Below are 23,006 nucleotides of genomic sequence, written 5' to 3'. Positions count from 1 at the left end.
GGCCTGTCACTGGTTCGCCGGTTCTCAGTGAGGCACTTTCGCAGCCCCTGAGGCCTGATACCTCAGAGCCACAGGCCGCTTCCGACTCCCACATGGAGCTGACTAGGCTGCTGGAAACTCAAGGTATTGATCACTCGGAAACTATTCCCTCAGATGGGTCCAGAACCGCTGAGCAGGCATCGGCTTCTGAGGGTGTTTTCAGGCCTACACAGTTATATGTGAAACCAACTTCAGCTTCAAAGGCAAAGACTAAAGCAGCTCTAAAGACAAAGAAACAAGTACAGCATTCTCCTGGACAGGCCTCCATGCCTAAAAAACAGATGCTTAAAATGGCCGAAGACCTAATTACTTTGATCAGGGGTTCCCATCCCCCTCCTGATAAGAGGCCTAGGCAAGAGATAGCATATGAATCTTCAGATCAGGTTTTCATTTCCTCTGATTCCTCTTCTGAACAGTAATATTCTCTTCCTCCCTATGAGGGTTCTGATGCTGAAGAATCTATCCCTTCAGCCTCTCCTCCTGAGGATTATTCTTTTGGGGAGACCCTGTATACTATGAGGGAGCATTTCCACTGGGAAAGCCAAGATTACTCAGAATCCAAGAAAAGGCTCAGAAACTTCCTTTTATTACCTCAGCACAGGCCCCTTGCTATTCCTCCTGTTTTAGACATTGTAGATGATGTATTTTCAGAGTCCGGTCTGTCTCCTGACTCTTTACCGCCAGCTCCTGTTAAGCCAGACAGATACTACAGGGTTCCTGATTCACATACATTTCTTTATAAAAACCCTGCTGCTGACCCAGAAACTATCTCTCAGGGTCCCAAAGGGGTCAAGGCTTCCACTGCAAAAAACCCTATCCCCTCTGATAGGGATTCTAGGGCCCTGGACAGATGGGGGAAAATGATTTATACTTCTGCTACATTGGCTGTAAGAGCTTTAAATTGTCAGTTTCATATGCTTAAATATCAGCAATATCTTATGTCACTGCTTAAACAAAAAATGTTGACAAATTCAGAATGTGCAAAAAACAAAGAAATGCAGGATTTATTGCATGCAGCTGAACAAGTGGGAAAGCATACTTTGCAATGTGGTTTTGATTCTCTAGAGGCCTCCTGCAGGGCCGCTGTTACGGGTTCTGTCATTAGGAGGCATGCTTGGTTAAAAGAACAGAATCTGCCCGATCATGTTCAAGCAAAACTATTAGATGCTCCATTACAGCATGATACCTTGTTTGGTGTTAAAGCAGAAGAGATGTTGAAGAAAATGGAGGACAAAGCTAAGCAAGCAGTCAAGGATTTCTTACAGGTACAGCCTCTCAGATTTAACAGGAACTGGCCTACAAGAATTGGTCCTTTCCAGTGTCAGACAGGCCACAAAGAGACAGATACAGACACCCCAGAGGCAGATCACAGCCCCAAGGCTCATACAGGCCTAAACAATGGGGTGCTTCTACCTCTAAAAGCGGAGAGGAAAAATCACAGCCCTACAGGAAACAGTCTCAATGATTTTCCCCTGCCAGCACCAAGCACTTATCTTCTGGCAGCTCCTTTGGGGGGGAAACTAGCACTTTTTCCCAAAATTGGCACATGATCACCCAGGACAAATGGGTCTTAAATATCGTATCACAAGGCTACAGGTTCCACTTTCACACCCTGCTAAGGCCAAACGGTATGCCAGACCTGCCACGCAATCAATGGGCAGAGGCACAAAAACAAGTTTCATCCCTCATGGACATGAGGGCCATTCAGCAAGTACTACAGCAAGAGCAGGGACTAGGATTTTACTCAAGGCTATTCTTGGTGCCCAGAAAGGACAAAACCTGGAGACCAATACTGGACCTGTCTATCCTAAACACATTTCTGGATATTCCAAAATTCATAATGTTAACTCTGCAGCAGCTTCTGCCCATGCTGGGCAAGAAGGCTTGGCTTGTGACTTTAGACCTAAAAGAGGCATACCTGCATGTCCCAATCAGACAATCATGCAGAAGATACCTCATATTTATAGCTGGCTCAATGCACTACCAATTCTCTGCACTGTCCTTTGGCTTATCTACTGCGCCCAGGGTCTTCACAGAATGCCTGGCACCAGTAATTGCATTCTGCAGACAAAGAGGAATACAAATATATCCTTACTTGGATGACTGCCTTATTCAAGCAGAGAACAAAGACATTCTACTACAGCATCTGGCATTTGTAAAAAGATTACTAACAGGTCTAGGGTACACAGTAAACGAAAAGAAAACAAAACTTGTACCCTCTCAAGAGATAATATTCCTGGGTGCAAGCTTAAATACAACTGCCCAGATGGCTTATCTCACGCCAGACAAACAAAGACAACTGACTACTTATTTCAAAATGTTGGCAACAAAGACCCAGTTATCTGCAAGAAAAATTCTGCATGCTTTGGGCTTCATGGCATCCTGCATTCTGCTAATTCCATATGCAAGACTTCATATGAGGAAACTTCAATGGTATCTAAAAAGTGTTTGGACTCAACATTGCCACAGCCTGGAAACAATAATTACCCTCCTTCCCTGCCTGCAACAGGAGTTTCGATGGTGGGCAAAGGCCTGTCACCACAACACAGGACAGCCATTCACCTTACCCACAGCCAGGCAGACATTAACAACAGATGCATCAGATTATGCCTGGGGGGCCCATAAGGCAGGAAGATGTATTCAGGACACATATTCCGCAAGTCAAATGCCTCTACATATCAATCAAAAAGAGATGCTAGCTGTTCAAAATGCCCTGACAGCCTTCAAGGCTCTACTTCATCCAGGACAACTACTGATAAAGAAGAACAATACTACAGTCATGTGGTACATAAACAAGCAGGGAGGCACACATTCCTACCCCCTCTGCAGACTAGCCATGAACTTGTGGGACAAAGCATTGACTTACCAAGTACATCTGCAAGCACAGTTCCTGCCAGGAAAGAAAAATACTCTGGCAGATGAACTAAGCAGAAACCTAATGGATCCCCACGAGTGAAAATTGGATCTACAAGTCTTCAGCATGATAACAAGGAACTGGGGATGCCGGACATAGACCTATTTGCCTCTCCTCACAACTGCCAACTACAGAGATTCTGCACAAGGACTTATCACAAGCAAGCATGGAAAGTGGATGCTCTATCTTTCAGCTGGAAAAACCTAGCAGTGTATGCCTTTCCTCCTCTGCATCTCCTCCCCAAGGTACTCCTCAAGGTCAGACAAGAGAAGCCAAAAATGATACTGATTTCCCCAGACTGGCCTTGCCAGCAGTCATAACCAGTCCTAAAGAGCTTGTCTCAATGCCCAGCTTGGGACATTACCTCAAATTCCTCACTTATTGACCCAACAAGACAGTCAGATACTACACAGCCAACTCAGGACCTTAAATCTGGCAGCATGGCGGATAATGTAACCATTCAAGACACACCACTCTCTAAAGCGGTGATAGATGTTATTTTGGAGGCCAGGAGGCCTAGCACCAGAAAATCTTATGCAGAAAAATGGAAGAGATTCTGTGCTTGGAACCAGGCACAAGGTATTGACACGATAGTTCCAAATATTCCTCAGATTTTGCAATACTTAACTGAGATGCTGGATAAAGGCCTTTCCTTTTCATCTATTAAAATTCATGCCTGTGCCATTTCAGCTCATTACAATACAGAACCACCTATTTTTTCTCATCCATTACTAAGGCAGTACCTCAGAGGGGCCAAAAATATAAGACCTCCAAGGAGAGCACCAATACCTGCATGGGACCTCAACTATGTCTTGGAAAAGCTCACACTGCCTCTGTTTGAGCCAGCCTCTGCAGCTGATATAAAATTCTTATCCTGGAAAACAGCTCTGCTCCTAGCGATAACCTCTGCTAGATGAGTCTCAGAGTTACAGGCACTCATGGCTGTGGAACCTTATATCATTTTCCATCCTGACAGGGTTTCTCTGACGACAAACCCTACATTTATGCCTAAGGTAGTGTCCAGTGTGGCCCTTAACCAAACAATTCATTTGCCTACCTTTTATCCAAACCCACAGAATAAGGGTGAGAGACTTCTGCATTCTTTGGACATTCACAGGCAGCTATACTTCTACTTGGACAGAACCAAAGCTTTCAGAAAAACTGAACAACTTCTAGTGGCATATGCTGCAGGATCACAAGGAAAGCCTATCTCAAAGCAGACTGTTTCAAAGTGGATAGGCCACTGCATTCGTTTCTGCTATTCACAGCATGGCATATCAGTGCCTAAGGGCATTAGGCCACATTCAACCAGAGCAGCAGCCACCTCAGCAGCCTTCCTCAGAGGAATACCAACCAAAGACTTCTTAGAGGCTGCAACTTGGAGTTCAGTGCACACTTTTACAAAGCACTATCACTTATCTCTCTACTCTAAATCCAGGGCAGGCTTTGCCACTGCAGTTCTGCAGGGCCTCATAGCCTCTCCTAATCCTATTTAGCACCAGCCTCCCAACCTTAGCTTTGGGATTCAACACAATTGTAATGACTGCAACAGTGAAACACGATGAACATAGTACAGTTGTGTACCTACCATAAATGTAGATGTTCGAGTGTATTCACTGTTGCAGTCCAGGTTACCCTCTCACTATCCCCCTTTTCCTTTGCTGGGACTTATCTGTACTTCTCTATTCTACACAACCTATGGGGTGTATTTGCTTGTAGATGAAGGAAAATTTGTTTTTTGTGTATGCATGCTTATTGGCATAATTTAGCCTACCATTTTAGGGGCACCTGACATCTGGGGCAAGAAAAACTGAAGAAAATGGCATCAGCTGCATCTTTTATACCCCTGGCACACTAACGTCAGGGAGGAGGTGACAGCAACAGGCGCCGGACCTAGACTTTGGAACTCAGGCTGACTGCGGGTAGCCTGCCAGCAGGATAACCCAATTGTAATGACTGCAACAGTGAATACACTCGAACATCTACATTTATGGTAGGTACACAACTGTACTTTCTATCTCGCCGTTCATTCTTACAGATGGGTTTGGAGCCGATCCTGGGCACTGACTCAGCCTACTACAAAGCTCGAGGTCTTCAGACAGTTCAAGGCCAAGTACCTATTCCATGATGCACCTGGAATTACCTCAGATCTACTTTGCTGCTGCAATAGATCGGAGGTGCCTCAGCATAGCTCGGGCCAGTAAACATTTTTTATAAATATTTTTCTAATAACTTTGTTATTTCTACTACTTAGCTTTTAACTTCTATATTCTTTAAATCTTTATAGAGTGTATTCCTTGGTGTGCCTTTTCATCTTTAGATATAGCTTTTGGCCTTTGTTTTTTTCTAAAGACCTTTATATTTAGTGTAGTTGTAAAGTTCTTGTGTACGTGTGTGTGTGTGTGTGTGTGTGTGTGTGTGTGTGTGTGTGTGTGTGTGTGTGTGTGTGTGTGTGTGTGTGGACACTTTGTCACAGCATATTTAGCACATAGATTTTGCCAGGGCTTATTTAAATAGTTTTTGGGTGTGTCTTTATTATATTGTAGTAGTTTTTCACTTGATACTGTGCTGTTCATTATGGCTGACCAGGATAGGGATAAACATCCTAACTCAGGTTTCAAAAAATGTCCAAAGTGTGGACAGAAAATGTCTGTTACAGATAGCCATGTCAACTGTGTATACTGTTTGGGAGCCTTGCACCTTCAGGAAAGTTGCTCCATTTGTCATTCCTTTTTTCCTAGGGTCCTTCAGGAGAGAAAAAGAGAAAGTTAATTGATAGAGGACTAGTCAAACTGTCATTTCAGGAAGCTTTGAGTGACCAGGACAGGTCTAGTAAATCTTCAAAGTCTTCCAAGGCTTCTTCTTCTTTGGAAGTAAAAAAATAAAAAAAACATTGACATCGTCTTCACAGCCATTGTAGCCGAGTGTCTTGTCTTTTCAGAGCCAGTCCCCAGTCTTGGAACCGGTGTCCAAAGTGTCTAAATCACCACTCCTGCAATCAGTACCTCCGTCCATCCATTCATCTCAGTTCTTGATAAGCCTTTCTGATTTGGATGTGAATCATGTGGTGCAGAAGTTGTTACAGGCACCAGCATTTGCTAAATTCTTATTGGCTCCAACCCAAACAGTTTCAGAACGAAGACTATATTGCCATCTACTTCTTTTCCTTCTCCAAGCCATACCGGTCCTTCGGAGCCAGAGGAGTCGGACTTGATCGTTGAGCCTTTGGAGCCGGTGCCTGTTCCAATATCATCGGTCCCATTTACTCGGACATCCTCGGCGCCAATCAAGGAGTCTAGGAGCTGACACTCTCCGGTCAGGTCTGGGGAGGATAGTTGGACTGATTTGTTGGTTTCAACTTTGCCTGTCAGGGCTTTGGCTCAGATGAGCTCGGCTCCTACCTGGTTCGGAGCCCACTGTCCTGTTGCCGGGGGATCAATGGTTTCTTCGAATCCATCGGTCCCTTCTCATCAGAGCAGAGGTGCCTTCGAGGCCATGAGAAGAGTTATGTCTCCTAAGACATCTACGACTTCAGGTCCAGCTACCTCCTCCCTAAAAGTGCCTGTGTCCTCTTCTGCTTCACAGATGCTTTCTAAGTGTAGAGACCCAGAGCCTCAAGTAGCCCCATTGGGTGGCTCCTGCTCTTCTGAGACCTCACCAGAAGTTCCCATTGATGAGGTTCCCAGGAAAAGAATCTGCAAGAGGAAGCATTTAGACTTCCCATGGGAGTCTCTCACATCCAATACCGACTTGGATGAATCAGAAGGGTTCCCATAGTCCCCCTCTGAGGATATCTCATTTGCTGAGATATTAGAAATCCTTAGGCAGAGGGGTGACTGGTAGTCCACCAACCCTACTGAAGATGAGTCGGTTCTCCTGAAGGCTTTATTGTCTCAACCCTCCACCTCTTGGGTGTCTCCACCCTTCGATGAGCTTATGGAGCTGGTCTCACAAAGGGCGTGGGAGTCTCCAGACACCATGGAGCTTGTTCCCAGGAGGCCTAATAAATTTATTTCTGCCCCCGTGAAAAGTCCTATCTTACCAAGGGAGTGCCAGTTGATGCCATGGTGGTGGCGGCAGCCACCAAAAAGGAGATTTCAGAAACTTCTTCCTCTATCCATCCTCCTAACAGAGATTCCAGGATCATGGATAGATACGGGAAGCACATGTACAGTTCAGCGACTTTTGCACTGCGTTCACTGAACTATCTCACTCCTTTTATGAGACTGCAAAGAGATCTCCTAAAAGAGCTTAGAGATACTCTTCAGGGTACAGTAGCTGCAGGAGCTTCAGACAAAGTTGCCTCCCAGCTTGCTACCCTCAATTCCATAGTGAACTCGTCCATGCACCTCATTTCATATGCAGCTGATGGAACGAGTAGGACAGCGGGTACAGAAATTGCTCTTAGGAGACACTCCTGGAAGCACTTGTGTTCCTTCGCGGAGCCCTTTAAGTCATCCTTTGTCAACACCCCTTTTGATGGCTCGTCCCTTTTCGAGCCCAAAGTTAAGGAAACTTTGACCAGGTGTGAACAGGAAGGAAAGACTCTGTCTGCCGTCAGAGTCCATTTTTCCACCCCTACCAGAACCTATATCAAGGGTCAAAGGAGACGAAAGATGTGGTTCTGAAAAGCCCAAGGAGCCTTTCAGGACACACGTGGTGAACCCCCCTTCCAAGGGCAGAGGAGGGGTCAATAATGGAAGACGCCACCTTCGTGGCAGAGGGGGGTTCGCAAAACCAGGGCGACAGAGAAATGTTGTTTGGGAAGCCCTACCACCACTACTGAAAAGAGGCCTGACTGTCCTACTCTGGAGGCAGTCGGGGGTTGCTTATCTTTGTATCCAGATGCCTGGCTCAAAATAATAAACAACAACTGGGTAGAAAGTATCATTTCCAGAGGATATTTCATTCCTTTCACCACACCCCCTCCATTGACAACAAAAATCCCGGACATTCCATCCAGTTACAGGGAACAGGCAACAGTAAAGGTACAAATGTTGCTAAGAAAAAGAGTCATCCAACCAGTCCCAGCAGACCAGATAGGATCCGGAACTTACTCAAGATTCTTTTTAGTTCCAAAAAAAGATAGGGGACTGGAGACCTATTTTGGACCTCAACAGACTAAACAGATCTGTCAAGAAAGAGAAGTTCTGGATGGTCATGCTTCAGTTGATACTTCCCTTCTTAGGGAAAGACAACTGGATGTGCTTGATAGATCTCCAGGAAGTGTACAACCATATAAAATTGGCCAGGCCATCCAGGGATTATCTGCGCTTCTGGCTGGGAGCCAATCATTACCAGTTTTGAGGCCTGCCCTTTGGTCTCACTTCAGCCCCCAGAGTGTTCACCAAATGTATGGCAGTGGTCACAGCTCACCTAAGACATTTAAGATTCTAGGTGTTTCTGTACCTAGACAATTGGCTCCTCACCGCCACCACCAGGTATTAGCTTATACAAGCCAGGGACACCACTCTTTCTGCAGTTATCTGGGTATTACAATAAATTCAGAAAAATCTGCCTTGTCGCCATTGCAATATATTATTTTTATCGGAGCAGAATTGGACACCACCACCACCACTGTGGGACTTACAGCAGAAAGAGTTTTACTACTCCGTCAGCAGGTTTGCAATATCATATCCAGAGACAAGGCTCCAGCATCAGAAGTACTAAAACTGATGGCAGCTGCAATATTAGCGATACCGTTGGGTCGCCTGCACATGAGGATTCTGCAATGGCTGTTATTCACTCAATGGTCTTACCAAGAGCTTTCAATATCTCATCTCATAATGATCACAAGAACATGCAAAAAGGATCTTCAGTGGTGGTTGACCTCTTTTCATGTAACGATAGGTCATCCTTTTTTCTACCCCCACCAGTGGCCACACTGACCAAGGACACTTCCCTGATGGGGTGGGGGGGGGGGCATTTTCAGGTAAGAACAACCCAAGGAACATGGACCAAACAGGAGACACATCTGCATATCAATGTCCTGGAGATGAGAGCAGTACTTTTAGTGTTGCAGTACTTCCAGGATTCTCTTCCTCTGGGAACAATTGCAATTCAGACAGACAACATGTCAGTGGTCTGGTACTTGAACAAACAAGGAGGAACCAGGTCCTACCCCCTTTGTCGCGAGGCCCCTATGAGTATGGCAGTGGGCTACATCCACCCAGCACTTTCTGTTAGCAAAGCACATCCTGGGGAAATCCAACTTGATAGCAGACAAACTGAGCAGAGCAATTTTGTTACCTCATGAGTGGTCCCTTAAGAACGAAATATCAGAGAGAATTTTACGCAGGTGGAGCCAGCCTTGCTGTGACCTTTTTGCCAACCACGTGAACACAAAATGCAGAAGCTAATTTGCCCTGATTCCCCCTCCAGGAGAAGCCCCAAGGGATGCACTTGTACACGATTGGCCACCGGGTCTCCTCTATGCATTCCCACCAATTCCCTTGATACCCAAAGTATTACAGAAAGCAAAAGCCCTGGGAAGGGCCATCATACTAATAGCCCCTCATTGGCCTCATCAGATTTGGTTCCCCTTCATTCGACTTCATCAATTGGAAGACCCTTGGATTCTGGACCCAGTTCCAGATCTTCTGGTGCATTCGTCGGAGGATCTTCATCCCTCTCTTCAGTCCCTGAAGCTGACAGCTTGGCTGCTCCAATTCCCAACATAGCCAGGTTCCATAACCTCTCTAATGAAATGCAGCAGATTCTGATGTGTTCTCATAAATCCTCTACTAGGAATCTATATCTTAGCAAATGGAAAAGATTTTCTATATGGGCTTCTCAAAATAACATTGATCCCTTCCAATCCCCTATTGCCTCCATATTAGAGTTTGTGACTATTCTTTTCAATAAAGGGGCTGCAGCAGCAACAGTTCAGGTTCAACTTGCTGCTATCTCTGATTTTCACTTTTGCTTTGAAGGATTGAACATAATGTCACACAAACTATCCAAAGCCTTTCTCAAAGGGACTTTTTATCTCAGACCACCTGTGAAATCCCTTTATACCCCTTGGAATCTAAATTTTATGCTTTCACGCATTATTCTCCCACCTTTCAAACCAGCTTCCTCCTGTGATTTGAAATTTTTGTCATACAAGACTTATCTTTTTAGCAGCTATCACTTCTGCCCGTAGAGTGTCAGAGTTTTAAGCCTTGTCCATAAAGCCTCCTTATTTGATTTTCCATGCTGACAGAGTCTCCCTACAAACAAATCCTTCATTCTTGCCCAAAGTTTGTACTGAAACTAATCTGAACCAGATTATAGATTTGCCAGTGTTCTTTTCCAAACACACCAACAACTTAGAGTATATGCTGCACAAGCTTGATGTTCATAGATAACTCAGATTTTACTTGGATAGAACAAAAGATTTCAGAAAATCAGAACAGCTTTTTGTTTCCTTTTCAGATTCCAGAAAAGGTATGCCAGTGGCAAAAACAACTCTGTCTAAATGGTTATCTGATTGTATTACATTTGTTTATTCAGTTGCTAATATGCCCTTACAACACAAAATTAAGGCTCATTCTACCAGAGCAGTGTCCACATCTTCTGCTTTTTCTGCTAGGCTTCCTATAAACAACATTTGTGCAGCAGCCACTTGGTCAAGACCTCATACCTTTATCACTCATTACAACGTTGACAAGACCTCCAGGGACAGGGCCTCCTATGGGTCTACTGTCCTGAAAAACATACTTCCGTGAGCCAACCAAGAAAGATGGTGCTTGGGACGCTACCTATCTGTAAGAATGAACGACGAGATAGAACAACTTCACATAAAGAAGTTATGTACTCACCATAATGTTCCATGTGAGTTGTTCATCTCGCCTTCATTCTTACTCCTTACCCTCCTACCCCTCCAGGTTTTTTCAAGGACCAAGATACTAGATTCTTCCTAGTTGCTCAATGTTTCTATAGCTTTCTCCTAAAGAGTGATAGAATGACATATGGTATTGTTATACACAGCAAACAAGCTCTGAGGTAACTCCAGGTGCATCATGGGATAGGTACTTAGCCTTGAGCTGTCTGAAGACCTCAAGCTTTGTAGTAGGCCGACTCGGAGCCAAGCATCAGCTCCGAACTCATCTGTAAGAATGAAGGCGAGATGAACAACTCACATGGAACATTATGGTGAGTACATAACTTCTTTTTTTGGTGGCTATTTCAAACCTGGACAGTATTTGGATTGTTTCAAGTACCTTACATGGCATTGTTTTGTAGTCTGTATACAATAGAAAAATTGCATGAAGTAACTACCTTCCAGTGGCCAGTTCTGATATGTGCATTGTTTATTTATAGAATTGTTTAATTTATGTTCATAAAATTTCAAAATTCTTGTGTATCATAAATGGTAGAAATGAACTTTTTATTGTTTATGTTCCAGACTACAAAAATATATCTTTATAATCTTTTTTTCATAAAGAATTTTCAATACAGAAGTTAAAACTACAAAATTATGATTTAAGAACTGAAAGGACAAAGCAGTTCATATTGTGTCCAAATTGTCTAACTTTGCCAGCTTTACAGGGAGTTCAGACTAAGTCTTTCCTTAAATCATTTCACCTGTTTAATGGAAGAAATTATCTCTAAGTTTTGCATAGTTGCCTTTCCACAGCATAGTAGTTTCCTTGACTGATTATTATGTTTTTTTATCTGCAGGTCTTAATTCACCAGATTCTACAATCAACCACAGCAAGAGTGATATTTTTAATCACCGTCATGCTGACAATGAAGTAGCAGAAGAATTGTGTAATGAACGTTGTGGTGAACAAAATAAGGAAATAGCAGTCATGGCTGCAGGTACCATTTCAAAATGAAGATTTAAAGAAATTGCTTTGTAATAACCAGCTGCTTCTTCAGGGCTACATGCTTTAATTCCTATACCAAATACTGCTGTTTTGTCAAATACAGACTTAGGAGGGGAAAAATAGCTTGCTGTTTTCTATAGCTATTTAACTCAGATTATTTTTCATGTAGTTAACCTGTGAAAAAGACTGGTATTTGAATGAAGTTAACTAATGTTGCTGAGATGCATTATCTAATGATGAAGGGATGAAAGCAAAGAAAAAAGAGTGAATTATAATCAAAGAAAGAATTATAAGACAAATGCTAAATTATCTGCAGACTGAATGTCTGGTGAAAATGTTAAAGTGGTCTTCTAAGATGTTTAGTGACTGTTTTGATTTCCATTGTCTTACCTTACATTTAAAAACATTAATTTCCTGTAATGGGAGTTCAGTCTTCTTCACTGGCACTGCACATTTTGTAATTCTAATAATGTAGAATATTTGACTCTTCTGAGATAAGGATAGATTTATGAGTCCCAGGTTCATTTATTGCCCTCTTCTGTAGTAAACCCCCATGCAAGCCATGGAAACGTGACTGAAAGGATGTAGGAATGCACTTCCCACAGGATATATCTGTCTGCATTACTCTTTAGCTGTTACCCATTAATGTCCACTGGTGTCTTCCTGAAGCCTGCCAAACTGCAACAGGTACCAACACCACAAGCCATCCATATGGCAGTAAATTGTTAAACAAAGTCCACTTGTCAGTTTAATTTCTCCAAATCTTATGGATTTCTAATATCATGAACTGAAAGTACCTCATTCCTAAGTCAGGGTATAGTTAAAGTTCCTGAAAGTAGTATTGTTGTCTTTGATATTAGCCAAAAGTGATTTTTGTAGCACCTGCAATGTGCCCAGAATTTATTCTTTCTGTGATTCCTACAGAATTGCATGTAACTCTGAGATACATACAGACTCACATGTATTGTTAGTATATCTAAATACAACTGTAGATTCTCCTTTATTAGACCCACTGCTGCTACTACTTACAGAACTGTCTGGGTATCTTTATTCCTCATTGCTCTCATTTCTGCCTGCAAATCTCAGTATTTTATGACTTTGTGTGTCTCTCTGTGTGAGTCACTGTAATTTCTAGGTGTATCAGTTTCAATGATCAATGTTACTTTTGCCTTTTTTTCATGGACTGCTTTATGTGTTTTTCTTCCATCTATTTTTGAATTCTTGGTAATAGGTGATCCCATGTGGTGTACGGTTCATCATTCCCTATAATGCTTTGTGGTTCATGCTTCAAATACTTTTCATCTACTTCTGTATTGTAGTGGTTGCACAATGCCAGTGCAACAATCCTGCCATATATTGTACCTTTCACTGTACAGACCCTCTGCCTTGAGTGTATCACACCCAGTAGCAAGATGTGTGACTATTTCCAATTCTTTCATTCTGAAAACTGCATTTGTCTATGTCTGCCACATGTTCAATGGACTTTGTAAACTAGCATATACAAAGTCTACTGTCCTGTGCTGCCATTATTATCCTTTTATCCTTTGGTTTCAACTCACCTCTCCTTAACCATTCCTATGACAAATCCTGATCAACTTGAGATTATTCCAGAAGATTTCTGTACTTGCCATTATATTTCTGGTTTTCCACGTTTCTTTCCTTCTCATATGATCCTTCTCCTTATATTTTGTCTTTTGTTTTTGAGAACATTCAGTTGCTGTATGATTTATTTTCTGGTTTGATTTCCATTCCCACTTGCCACCTGAATGCTTCTGCTAAACTAAGCATGGAGGTCATCTTAGACTTCTTCTCCTCATTTGAATACACTTTCACTATGTTTGGATCTGAAAAGGTTGGCAACTATGTAGGCAGTCCCACAACTGCACATCTATACATGCAGTCAATTTCGATGAGGCCCATACCTCCTTCAGAGCATGAAATATATAATCTTGGTATACACTAATTTTTATATCTCATTTGATAAACCTGAAGCATTTTTCTTGTTTTTCTATTCAATTGATCCAATACCTTTTGAGGCCAGTCAATCACACCAGATCTGTAAGTTAAAACAGGAAGAGCAAATTGGTTTATAGCTTGGACTTTATTCCTTGATGTCAGACCTATTTTCAATATTACTTTTAGTCTTCTGAAGTATTCCTTACTGAATTTTATTTGATTTGCATTTGTTCATGTTTTATTGCCAATCCTTCATCATTTCCTAAGTATGTATGCACTTCTTCTTGCTCAAGTTCCTTTATATCACGTTCCTGTCCTAGATTTATATTTTCTTGGTACTGCAACTTTCCTGCTTTAAACATTGCTTTTCAAGTTTATCAAGACCAAATGCCATTCTCATATCATCTGAGGAAGTTTTAACCACTTGCAGTTGTACTTTCAACTCCTTATCTGATGAACTATACAGTTTTATGTCATCCACAAAAAATAGATGAGAAATCTTTAAGCAAGGTTGTTTACTTGGAACCAAATTGTAATCAATACCTAATCTGTTAAGAGAACAGTTTAATAGATTAAGGGTAAGACAAAACAACAGCAGTGACAAAAAGTCACCCTGGAATAGCCGCTTTGAATTTTTATCCCAGCTCTTTGTCATGGCTTAATTGTAAAGTGGTTTGCCACTGTTTCACAGTCACTGTATTGTAACTGATCTGTAAGTACTCCTTTACCCATAATCATGGCATTCTGTCACATGCTTTTTTATAATCTCTCCATGCCATTCTTAGCTTATTCCCCTTTTTACAATTCTCCATTATTTAGCATAAATGATCCTTTGTTTCATGACTCTCATTAGTTACCCTTTTGTTCTATTGCCATAATTGAGTTTTCTTCTAAATGACTATAAACTCTGTCTGCATCAATACCAGTATATAATTTATACATCATTGTAAGGCAAGATATTGGTCTGTTGTTTTTTTTTTTTAGAATGGCTTATGGTTCACTCTTAAGGAGGAGTAGTATTTTTTCTATTGCTAACTAAGTCGGTGTCTGTTCCTGATATGCATATAAGCAGTTCTAAATCAGGGCTAAATCTTTGTGTGAAGATATTAATTCTTTTTGACAGAAGTTAGGCAATGCATCTGAGCCTGGGGGTTTCCAGTTTGGAGCTTTTCTTAATTTTGTTTAATTTTTCTGGCCATTATTTTATTCCATTTCACATCCTGCACATTTGAAATTCTTACTGTTTCTTTTAAATTTTCTATCCATTTCCCCATCTTTATAATACTCCACAGGGCTTTCGCAGATATTTCTCTGAAATGTGTCTATTTCATCATCTTCTTCTTCGTCTTCGTTTTGTTTTGTGTTGTTTCTATTCATTTTGCTTTGTTTCTGAGTTCTCTATAAATCTTTTTTGGATCATTGATGAATTGCTTATTTCATACATTTTCTTTATATGTATCTGCATATCTGATAAGTTGTACTGCCTGTGCTGATATCTTTGATTTATTATTTGTAATAGTGTATGATAAATCCTGGTCTGTTCTGATACTGTGCATCGCTTTTATCAAAGCTATGTTTCTAAGTATTTTTGTAGATCTGTTCCCTCTTCTATATTCTTCTACCAATGACACTTCTTGTCTTAATTTCTTTATAGTTTTCCCCATTCATTGCTTCTATGATGGCATTTTTCCCTTATTACTCTGTATCTTGTCACTTTTTTTTATTTCTCCAAGTCTTTTGAGTTTCTAATACCATGACGGGAATGGACTCCATTCCTAAGTCAAAGTATGATTAAAGTTCATGAAATTAGTATTGTTTCATTCTATAAGGTTAGCTGCAAGTGCTCTTCACAGCTTCAGTCTTTGATGTTAGCCAGAAGTTCTCTTTGCAGCACCCGCAGTGTGCCCAGTAATGACTCCCTGTGCAATCTGTACAGAGTTATTTGTACTGGTAACATATCTAAGTGCGATTGTAAATTCTTTTATATAAGACCCCATTGCTACTACTACTACTGGAACTGTGTATCCTTCTTCCACATTGCCCTTGTTTCCACCTGCAAATGCTGGTATTTTATGGCTTTATGTCTCTCTGTATGGAAGACACTGTAATCAGTCACTGGGTGTAACAATTCCAGTGATCAACGCTACTTTAGTCTTCTTTTTTATGGACTAATGCATCTGTTTTTCTCGCATCTATTTTTTGAACTGTTGGTAATGTGTAATCTCATGTGATATAAGCTTCATCATTTTCTATAATGCTCTGTGGCTCATGTTTCCAGTGTTTCTCAGCTACTTTAGTATTATAATGTTTGCACAATCCCCAATGCAACAGTCGTGCCACATTATTATGCCTTTCGGTATGCAGTCCTTCTGCCATTAGTATATCACAAACAGCAACAAGATGTGCAACTGTTTCCAATTCTGTTTTGCGAAACTTACATTTGTCTGTTTCTACCACATGTTCAATAGACTTTGTAAACCAATGTGTATGTTGTCCACTACCTTGGGCTGCCAATATTAACCTTTCATCTTTTGGTTTAAATTCAGATCTCCTTAACCATCAAGCAACATGAGGTTATTCCAAGAGTTTTTATACTTGTAACTATATTTATGCATTTTCCACATTTCTTGCCTTCTCATCTGATCCTTCACCTTATATTCTTTCTTTTGATTTTTTGGCACATTCAGTTGCTACCTGATTTCTTGGAGTCTAATAGGAATTATTCTGATGCTAAGGATCCTATTGTAAATGGTGGGGGAATGTATAAATGTTTAGGTTGCAGGGCCTGTAGGTTCATTTGTGAAAGTCCGTTTATATCTTTACCTAATATGGACAGGGTCTTTAAAGTCCCTGGGAGGGTGGATTGTAATACAGTAGGTAATGTATACATTGCTTTATGCTCCACCTGTCCTGCTTTTTATGTAGGTATGTCCAGTAGATCAAAACACTGTGGTTAAGCACTCAAAAAAAAAACTAGTAAACCAAGCAAAAGAGTGCTAAGGAGAAGCTGATACTCAAACGAGATGTATATAATTCCTTTATTCAATCCACACCATGCAGAAAATACACTCCATAAATGCCTTTACACACCAAATTTGCGTTTTCGTCTCTATAGATAAGCCTTCATCAGATGACCAGTGTCTGTAATGGAAGATGGAACATCAGGTCAAGATCACATCCACAACAGTATAGCAGGATCCTCTGAAAAAGGATCTTAGAGCATGAGTATGCTATAAAAACAAAAAATTCTAATAATGGTTTGTTTAAGAACTCTGTTGTGTGTGTTAATTGGAAAAAGTTTACCTTCTCTGTTTTAGAGGTAGTTAAACAGGACATAAGGGGAGGTAATTTTAAAAATTGGGTTGCTCAGAGGGAAGTTGAGTGGCAATTCAGGTTGGCCTCCTGTATTTATCCAGGTCTTAATGATAGTAAACCTTCAACTTGGTGTCCTCGTGCATTTTTTGTTATATGGTTCAGTGCTGCACCTTTGCCTGGTGTACTGTGTTATTTGGTTGAGATTTTTTTATCAGTTTCTCCATGGCTGGTGCATTTGAGGAAGATATCATGGATTTGACTCTGCATTCCACCCCCACCCACAGTGATAAAGTATTGGAGGAGTTGGTTTCCATAGTAGCGGAGATGCAGAAAGCCATAGTGATATTGGCTAATAAAATCAAGGACATCTCCTCTCACAAGGGCTGGTTTAACATTGATAAGAAATTGGTTCATTCTACTGACAGCTCTCCTGGCAACAATACAGTAATACAGAACAATGGACATGAGGTGAATTTTAATATTTCTAATAAGGGTGTTAAGAATTTTTTAAATGAGAGCTTTGACCCATTTAATGGGCAAGACTTTTATGGTGGCAGTAGTTTTGTGAGAAATGAGGTTTCCAGTCTGTTGGATAGATTGCAAAGAGATTTAAAATGTTATCATGCTCTGTATGTTGAGAACAAGTACTTTAAGCACTACATAAAGGTGGGGGTGGTCCCACTGATTTTCTAAAGTGCCGAATGGGGTTGTGCTTAACAGTCCCTTTTACAAGGAACTGGTGTGCTTCTTTGATGGAGCAGGCAAGAAATGTTTGAAATTATTAATTAAAAATAACACAGCCACCTTAAATGAACTTAAACAAAGGCTTGCAGAGGCTGATAACACCCTTATTAAGTATGTTCAGGATTGTCCAGATGTGGAAATGGATAATCATCAGGTTTTGGACAATGTGGATAAATATGAGAAAATTCTGGTATCACATAAAAATCAAAAAATATCCAGGGATGTGGCCGTATATGAGGTGGGTACAGCATATAAAGACTTTTTTTCCAACTTGAATGGCAGGCAAGGCTCTGTTGCAGTTTTTACGTGAGTCTGCATGATGTGCTGGTACTGAGAGTGTTGTTGAAACCATATCTACCTTTAATTCTGGCCATAATGGAGAAGTCCATAATGATACCCAACAGAGTGTAAGGAGAAAGACTGACGTTACCTCTACTGTTCCAGCTTCTAATAATGGTACTCCACACAATTCAGCGAGTGGTTTCTCTAACAACAGTGAACAAATCCAAAAGAATGATTTTGTTAACTCTAATGGAAAAAATAAAGGTGTTTTTTTACAGGGTGCCCAAGGAAGAAAAGTAACTAGGAATCAAAACCGCAGCAGGGGATATCAAACGAGAACTTACGGACACAGGTGGACAGTGGTCTCACCTTCGATAACCACATTGTCACAACAGTCAGGAAATCCTTCTATGTGGCACACCTCATCACTAAGGGCTTTTCATCCAGAAAAAAGAAGGTCATTGTCCCACTGTGCTCATCCCTCATTAGACCCATTATAGAATACAATGCCCTGTTTACTATGTACCTCTCAAGACACCTGCAACAACTGGAAAGGCCACAGAAATGCTGCACTAAAAGAATCACAGGCCTAAAGCAGATGCCGTATGCTGACCGCCTTAAATAACTCCAGCTATACTATGACGCATATCGTCTACTCAGAGGCGATCTCTCCTTAACATACAAGGCTATGTCAAACCCAGAGCTGTTGGACATGCTACACTTAAAGAAATTCCAATCCCTCAGAGCCACATGCTCCAGGGATCTAAACCTTGTCATCACAATAAACAAAACATGCTGGAGGGATAGGTTCCTGACCCAGAGACTCCCCAGACTCTGGAAAAGATTGCCCATACATGTCAAGCAGAGCACCCCTTTGGCCTTCTTCAAAAGGAACCTTGATGACTGGATGGGAGAAAGGAAATTCACCCTGGGGATCACATCAGTTGCCATGCTGGACAGGGGTCCAGGAAATAAATAGTGTGGGAAGAAATAGCTAGGGAATTGTTATGGTTAGGCTTGTATAGGCCCTAGGGCTGATAGCCTGGTACCAACCTATGAACCTATGAACTCGGGGGAGGAGCAGGTACCGAAACTAATGCAACTTCCTAATCTGGACACTTCTAGGATTTCAGTTTTTAATTTGTCCAATTTTCAGCTAATGGATGAACATATAAAGGTACTGCAGTTAGGTTTTAATTTTCAACCAGGCAGGAGGACAAATTTAACAAGAACTTTAATAGAATTAAAGTTGTTTTCACATAAGTTGAATTTGAAATATATTTTAAGTGAAGTGAAGTGAACTGTACCAATGTTATATGTAAGCCATCTACTTATAACCCTAATTTAACTCATACTATAAAAGGTTTTGAAGGTTTTTGTGAAAATGCGATACGCAAATGTTTTTCTGAAAAAATGTTTTCAAGTTTTACAATATGAGTGAGAGTGAGAGCAGAGCTTTATCAGAACTGAAAAGTAATACTGATTTAAGTTTTATGAAAGCAGATAAAGGGGGTTGGGGTTGATTATGAATGTGGGAGATTATAACTTGGCTATGGAAGAAATGTTATCTAATCCATTAGAGTATGTAAAGGTTAATAAGTTTGAAATTGTTAGGAGCTATGGTATTTGTGGAGTGTTATATTATTTACTTTTGAACAATGAAATTAGTAAGGACTTGTTTGAGTTCTTGTATGTTGAAGATCCTAAAATAGATGTCATGTTTGGAATACCCAAGCTCCATAAATCTACCACAACCCCCCACCCCCACTTAGGCCCATTATATCCGCTTCAGGTAGCTCCACTGACTGTATTTCTATTTATTTGGATTATGTTTTAAAACCATATGTAAAGGCTTTGCCCTCCTTTATAGCTGATTCTTGGGATTTATTAGACAAGTTGAGAATGTTTGCCTCTGTAAATAGTGTTGGAAACTTAATCTTATTCACTGTGGATGTGGTATCTCTTTTTACCTGTATACCACAAGATTTGGGTGCAGAGTATGTTAGATGGTTTTTGGGCAAATACACTAACCTGGATAATAATAACTTAATAACCTATATGTGCGTGTTGGATCTATTGTTAGAAAATGCATTTTTTATGTTTAATGGTAACTTTTTCAAACAATTAATGGGTGTTTCTATGGATGCTACAGTAGGTCCTACATATGCTAACCTTGTTTTAGGTTGGTGGGATATGGACATTTTACCAAGTTTTCCACTTTTTACAAATATTCTCTTTTATACTAGGTTTGCAGATGATTTGTTTTTTTATAGCAGGGGCCAATTAATTTAATGTCCAAAATTGTGTTGAGGCTTTAAGTCAGAGTACCCCCTTTCTAAAGTTTGTTATAGGAGATATAGGTTCTAAAGTCTCATTTTTAGATGTGAATGTCCTATGGGACCTATATAATACTAGGTGTTCTAGTTCTGTTTGTAGGAAGTCCACTTCTTGTAGTAGTTATGTTCATTTTAAAAGTGGACATCCTAAATTTATGAAGAAGAATGTCCCTAGAAGACAGCTTATTAGAACTTCTCATATGTCAGTGGATGACACTGATTTGTTAGCTGAGACACAGTTCGTTAAGCGTTTATTTATAGACAGGGGTTACTCAGAAGATTTGTTGTCTGAAACAGTAGACGAGGTTAGTAGAAGAAGGTATGTGGATTTTCCCCTATTTTAACGCATGGCTTTCATAAGCTTTAGGCCATATAGTTAATACTAACAACTATGGGTCAGACGGACCCAGGTATGCCTTGAAAATGAGTGTGGGTAGTTATGTCATACATAGTATTATTTGTGACAATTGGAAGGTTATTGCTGGTAATTTGGATGTGGCCAAGGTATTAGGGGATACCCCACTTTTTGTCTACAAAAAGAATTTTAGTATAAAACAAATCTTGGAGTCTAATAGGAATTATTCTGATGCTAAGGATCCTATTGTAAATGGTGGGGGAATGTATAAATGTTTAGGTTGCAGGGCCTGTAGGTTCATTTGTGAAAGTCCGTTTATATCTTTACCTAATATGGACAAGATCTTTAAAGTCCCTGGGAGGATGGATTGTAATATAGTAGGTATTGTATACATTGCTTTATGCTCCACCTGTCCTGCTTTTTATGTAGGTATGTCCAGTAGATTTTAAGGAAAAGGATCTTAGAGCATGAGTATGCTATAAAAAACAAAAAATTCTAATAATGGTTTGTTTAAGCACTCTATTGTGTGTGTTAATTGGAAAATGTTTACCTTCTCTGTTTTAGAGGTAGTTAAACAGGACATAAGGGGAGGTAATTTTAAAAATTGGGTTGCTCAGAGGGAAGTTGAGTGGCAATTCAGGTTGGCCTCCTATAATAATCCAGGTCTTAATGATACTAAACCTTCAACTTGGTGTCTTCCATGTGCATTTTTTGGCAGCTTTTTGTTATATGGTTCGGTGTTGCACCTTTGCCTGGTGTGCTGTGTTATTTGGTTTACTTCAGTATTATAATGTTTGCACAATCCCCAATGCAACAGTCTTGCCACATTATTATGCCTTTCAGTAAGCAGTCCTTATGCCATTAGTGTATCACAAACAGCAACAAGATGTGCAACTGTTTCCAATTCTGTTTTGCAAAACTTACATTTGTCTGTTTCTCCCACATGTTCAATGGACTTTGTAAACCAATGTGTATATTTTCCACTATCTTGGGCTGCCAATATTAACCTTTCGTCTTTTGGTTTAAATTCAGATCTCCTTAACCATCAAGCAACATGAGGTTGTTCCAATAGTTTTTTTACTTGTAACTATATTTATGCATTTTCCACATTCTTGCCTTCTCATCTGATCCATCACCTTATATTTTCTTTACATTTTTTGGCACATTCAGTTGGTACCTGATTTTTATCTTCTTCTGGTATGACTTCCATTCCCGCTTGATGTCGACACTTCTGCTAAACTAAGCATGAAAGTCATATTAGACATTCTCCTCCTGTTTCAAAACTTTACTATGTTTGGGTCTTGTGAGGTTAGCAGATATGTATGCAGTCCCATGATTGTAAATCTATACATGTAATCAATTTCAGGGAGGCCCATACCTCATTTAGAATGGGGAATATATAATCTTGGTATGCACTGATGTTTTTATAAATCATTTGATAAGCATATAGCATCCTTCTTGTTTTCCTGTCCAACCTAGCCAACATCTTTTGGGTCTAGTCACTCACTCCAAAACTGTAAGTTAGAACAGGAAGAGCAAATTGGTTTATAGCATGGACTTTGTTTCTAGATGTCAATGCTGTTTTCAGTATTCATTTAAGTCTTCTAAAATATTCCTAAGTTTTATTTTAATTTGTTCATGTTTTATTGTTGATCTTTCATCAGTTCCCAAGTAATTATACACCCCCTCTTGCTCAAGTTCTTTTATATCACATTCTTGTCCCAAACTGATGTTTTCTTGGTGCTGCAGCTTTCCTGCTTTAAAGGTTGCTTTTGCACATTTATCAAGACCAAATTACATTATTATATCATCTGAAAAAGTTTTGACCACTTGCAATTGTACTTTCAGTTTCTCATCTGATGAATTATACAGTTTTATATCATCTACAAAAAGAAGAGGAGAAGTCTTTATACTTTGTTGTTTTCTGGGAGCCAAATTGTAGCCATGCCCTAATCTGTTAAGCAGGCAACTTAATGGGTTAAGGGCTAGACAAAAGAGCATCAGTGACAGAGAGTCAACATGGAATATCACCATTTGGATTTTTCTTCCTGGAATAATAATTTGTCCTTTATCATGGCTTAATAAGGTCACTGTAATGTAATTGAACAGTGTATGGTGTTCTTGTTCTTTATGCTTTTCCTGGTTAGGGGTTGCCACAGCAGATCACCCGTCCGCTCATTATTGGCAGTAGAGTTTTTCAGTGTCGAGTTGCCAGCCCGGCGCCCAACCTTCCATGGAAGGCTCACACACGC

General features: G+C 40.4%; 1 protein-coding gene across 1 annotated transcript in view; it reads left to right on the top strand.

Moving 5' to 3' along the window:
• Window positions 1-23,006, top strand: part of ENOX1 (ecto-NOX disulfide-thiol exchanger 1) — a 2,044,058-nt gene that overhangs the window by 911,743 nt on the left and 1,109,309 nt on the right. Inside the window, exon 3 of the mRNA XM_044071707.1 lies at window positions 11,618-11,758. Within this exon, the coding sequence (XP_043927642.1) occupies window positions 11,618-11,758 (141 nt within the window). The remainder of the gene's footprint in view (window positions 1-11,617; window positions 11,759-23,006) is intronic.

Source organism: Protopterus annectens, chromosome 5.part0, assembly GCF_019279795.1.
Source record: "Protopterus annectens isolate FY-2018-M chromosome 5.part0, PAN1.0, whole genome shotgun sequence".
NCBI lineage: Eukaryota > Metazoa > Chordata > Ceratodontiformes > Protopteridae > Protopterus > Protopterus annectens.
Note: the sequence above shows the minus strand (reverse complement) of the source record. Positions and strands in the feature narration are given on the sequence as shown.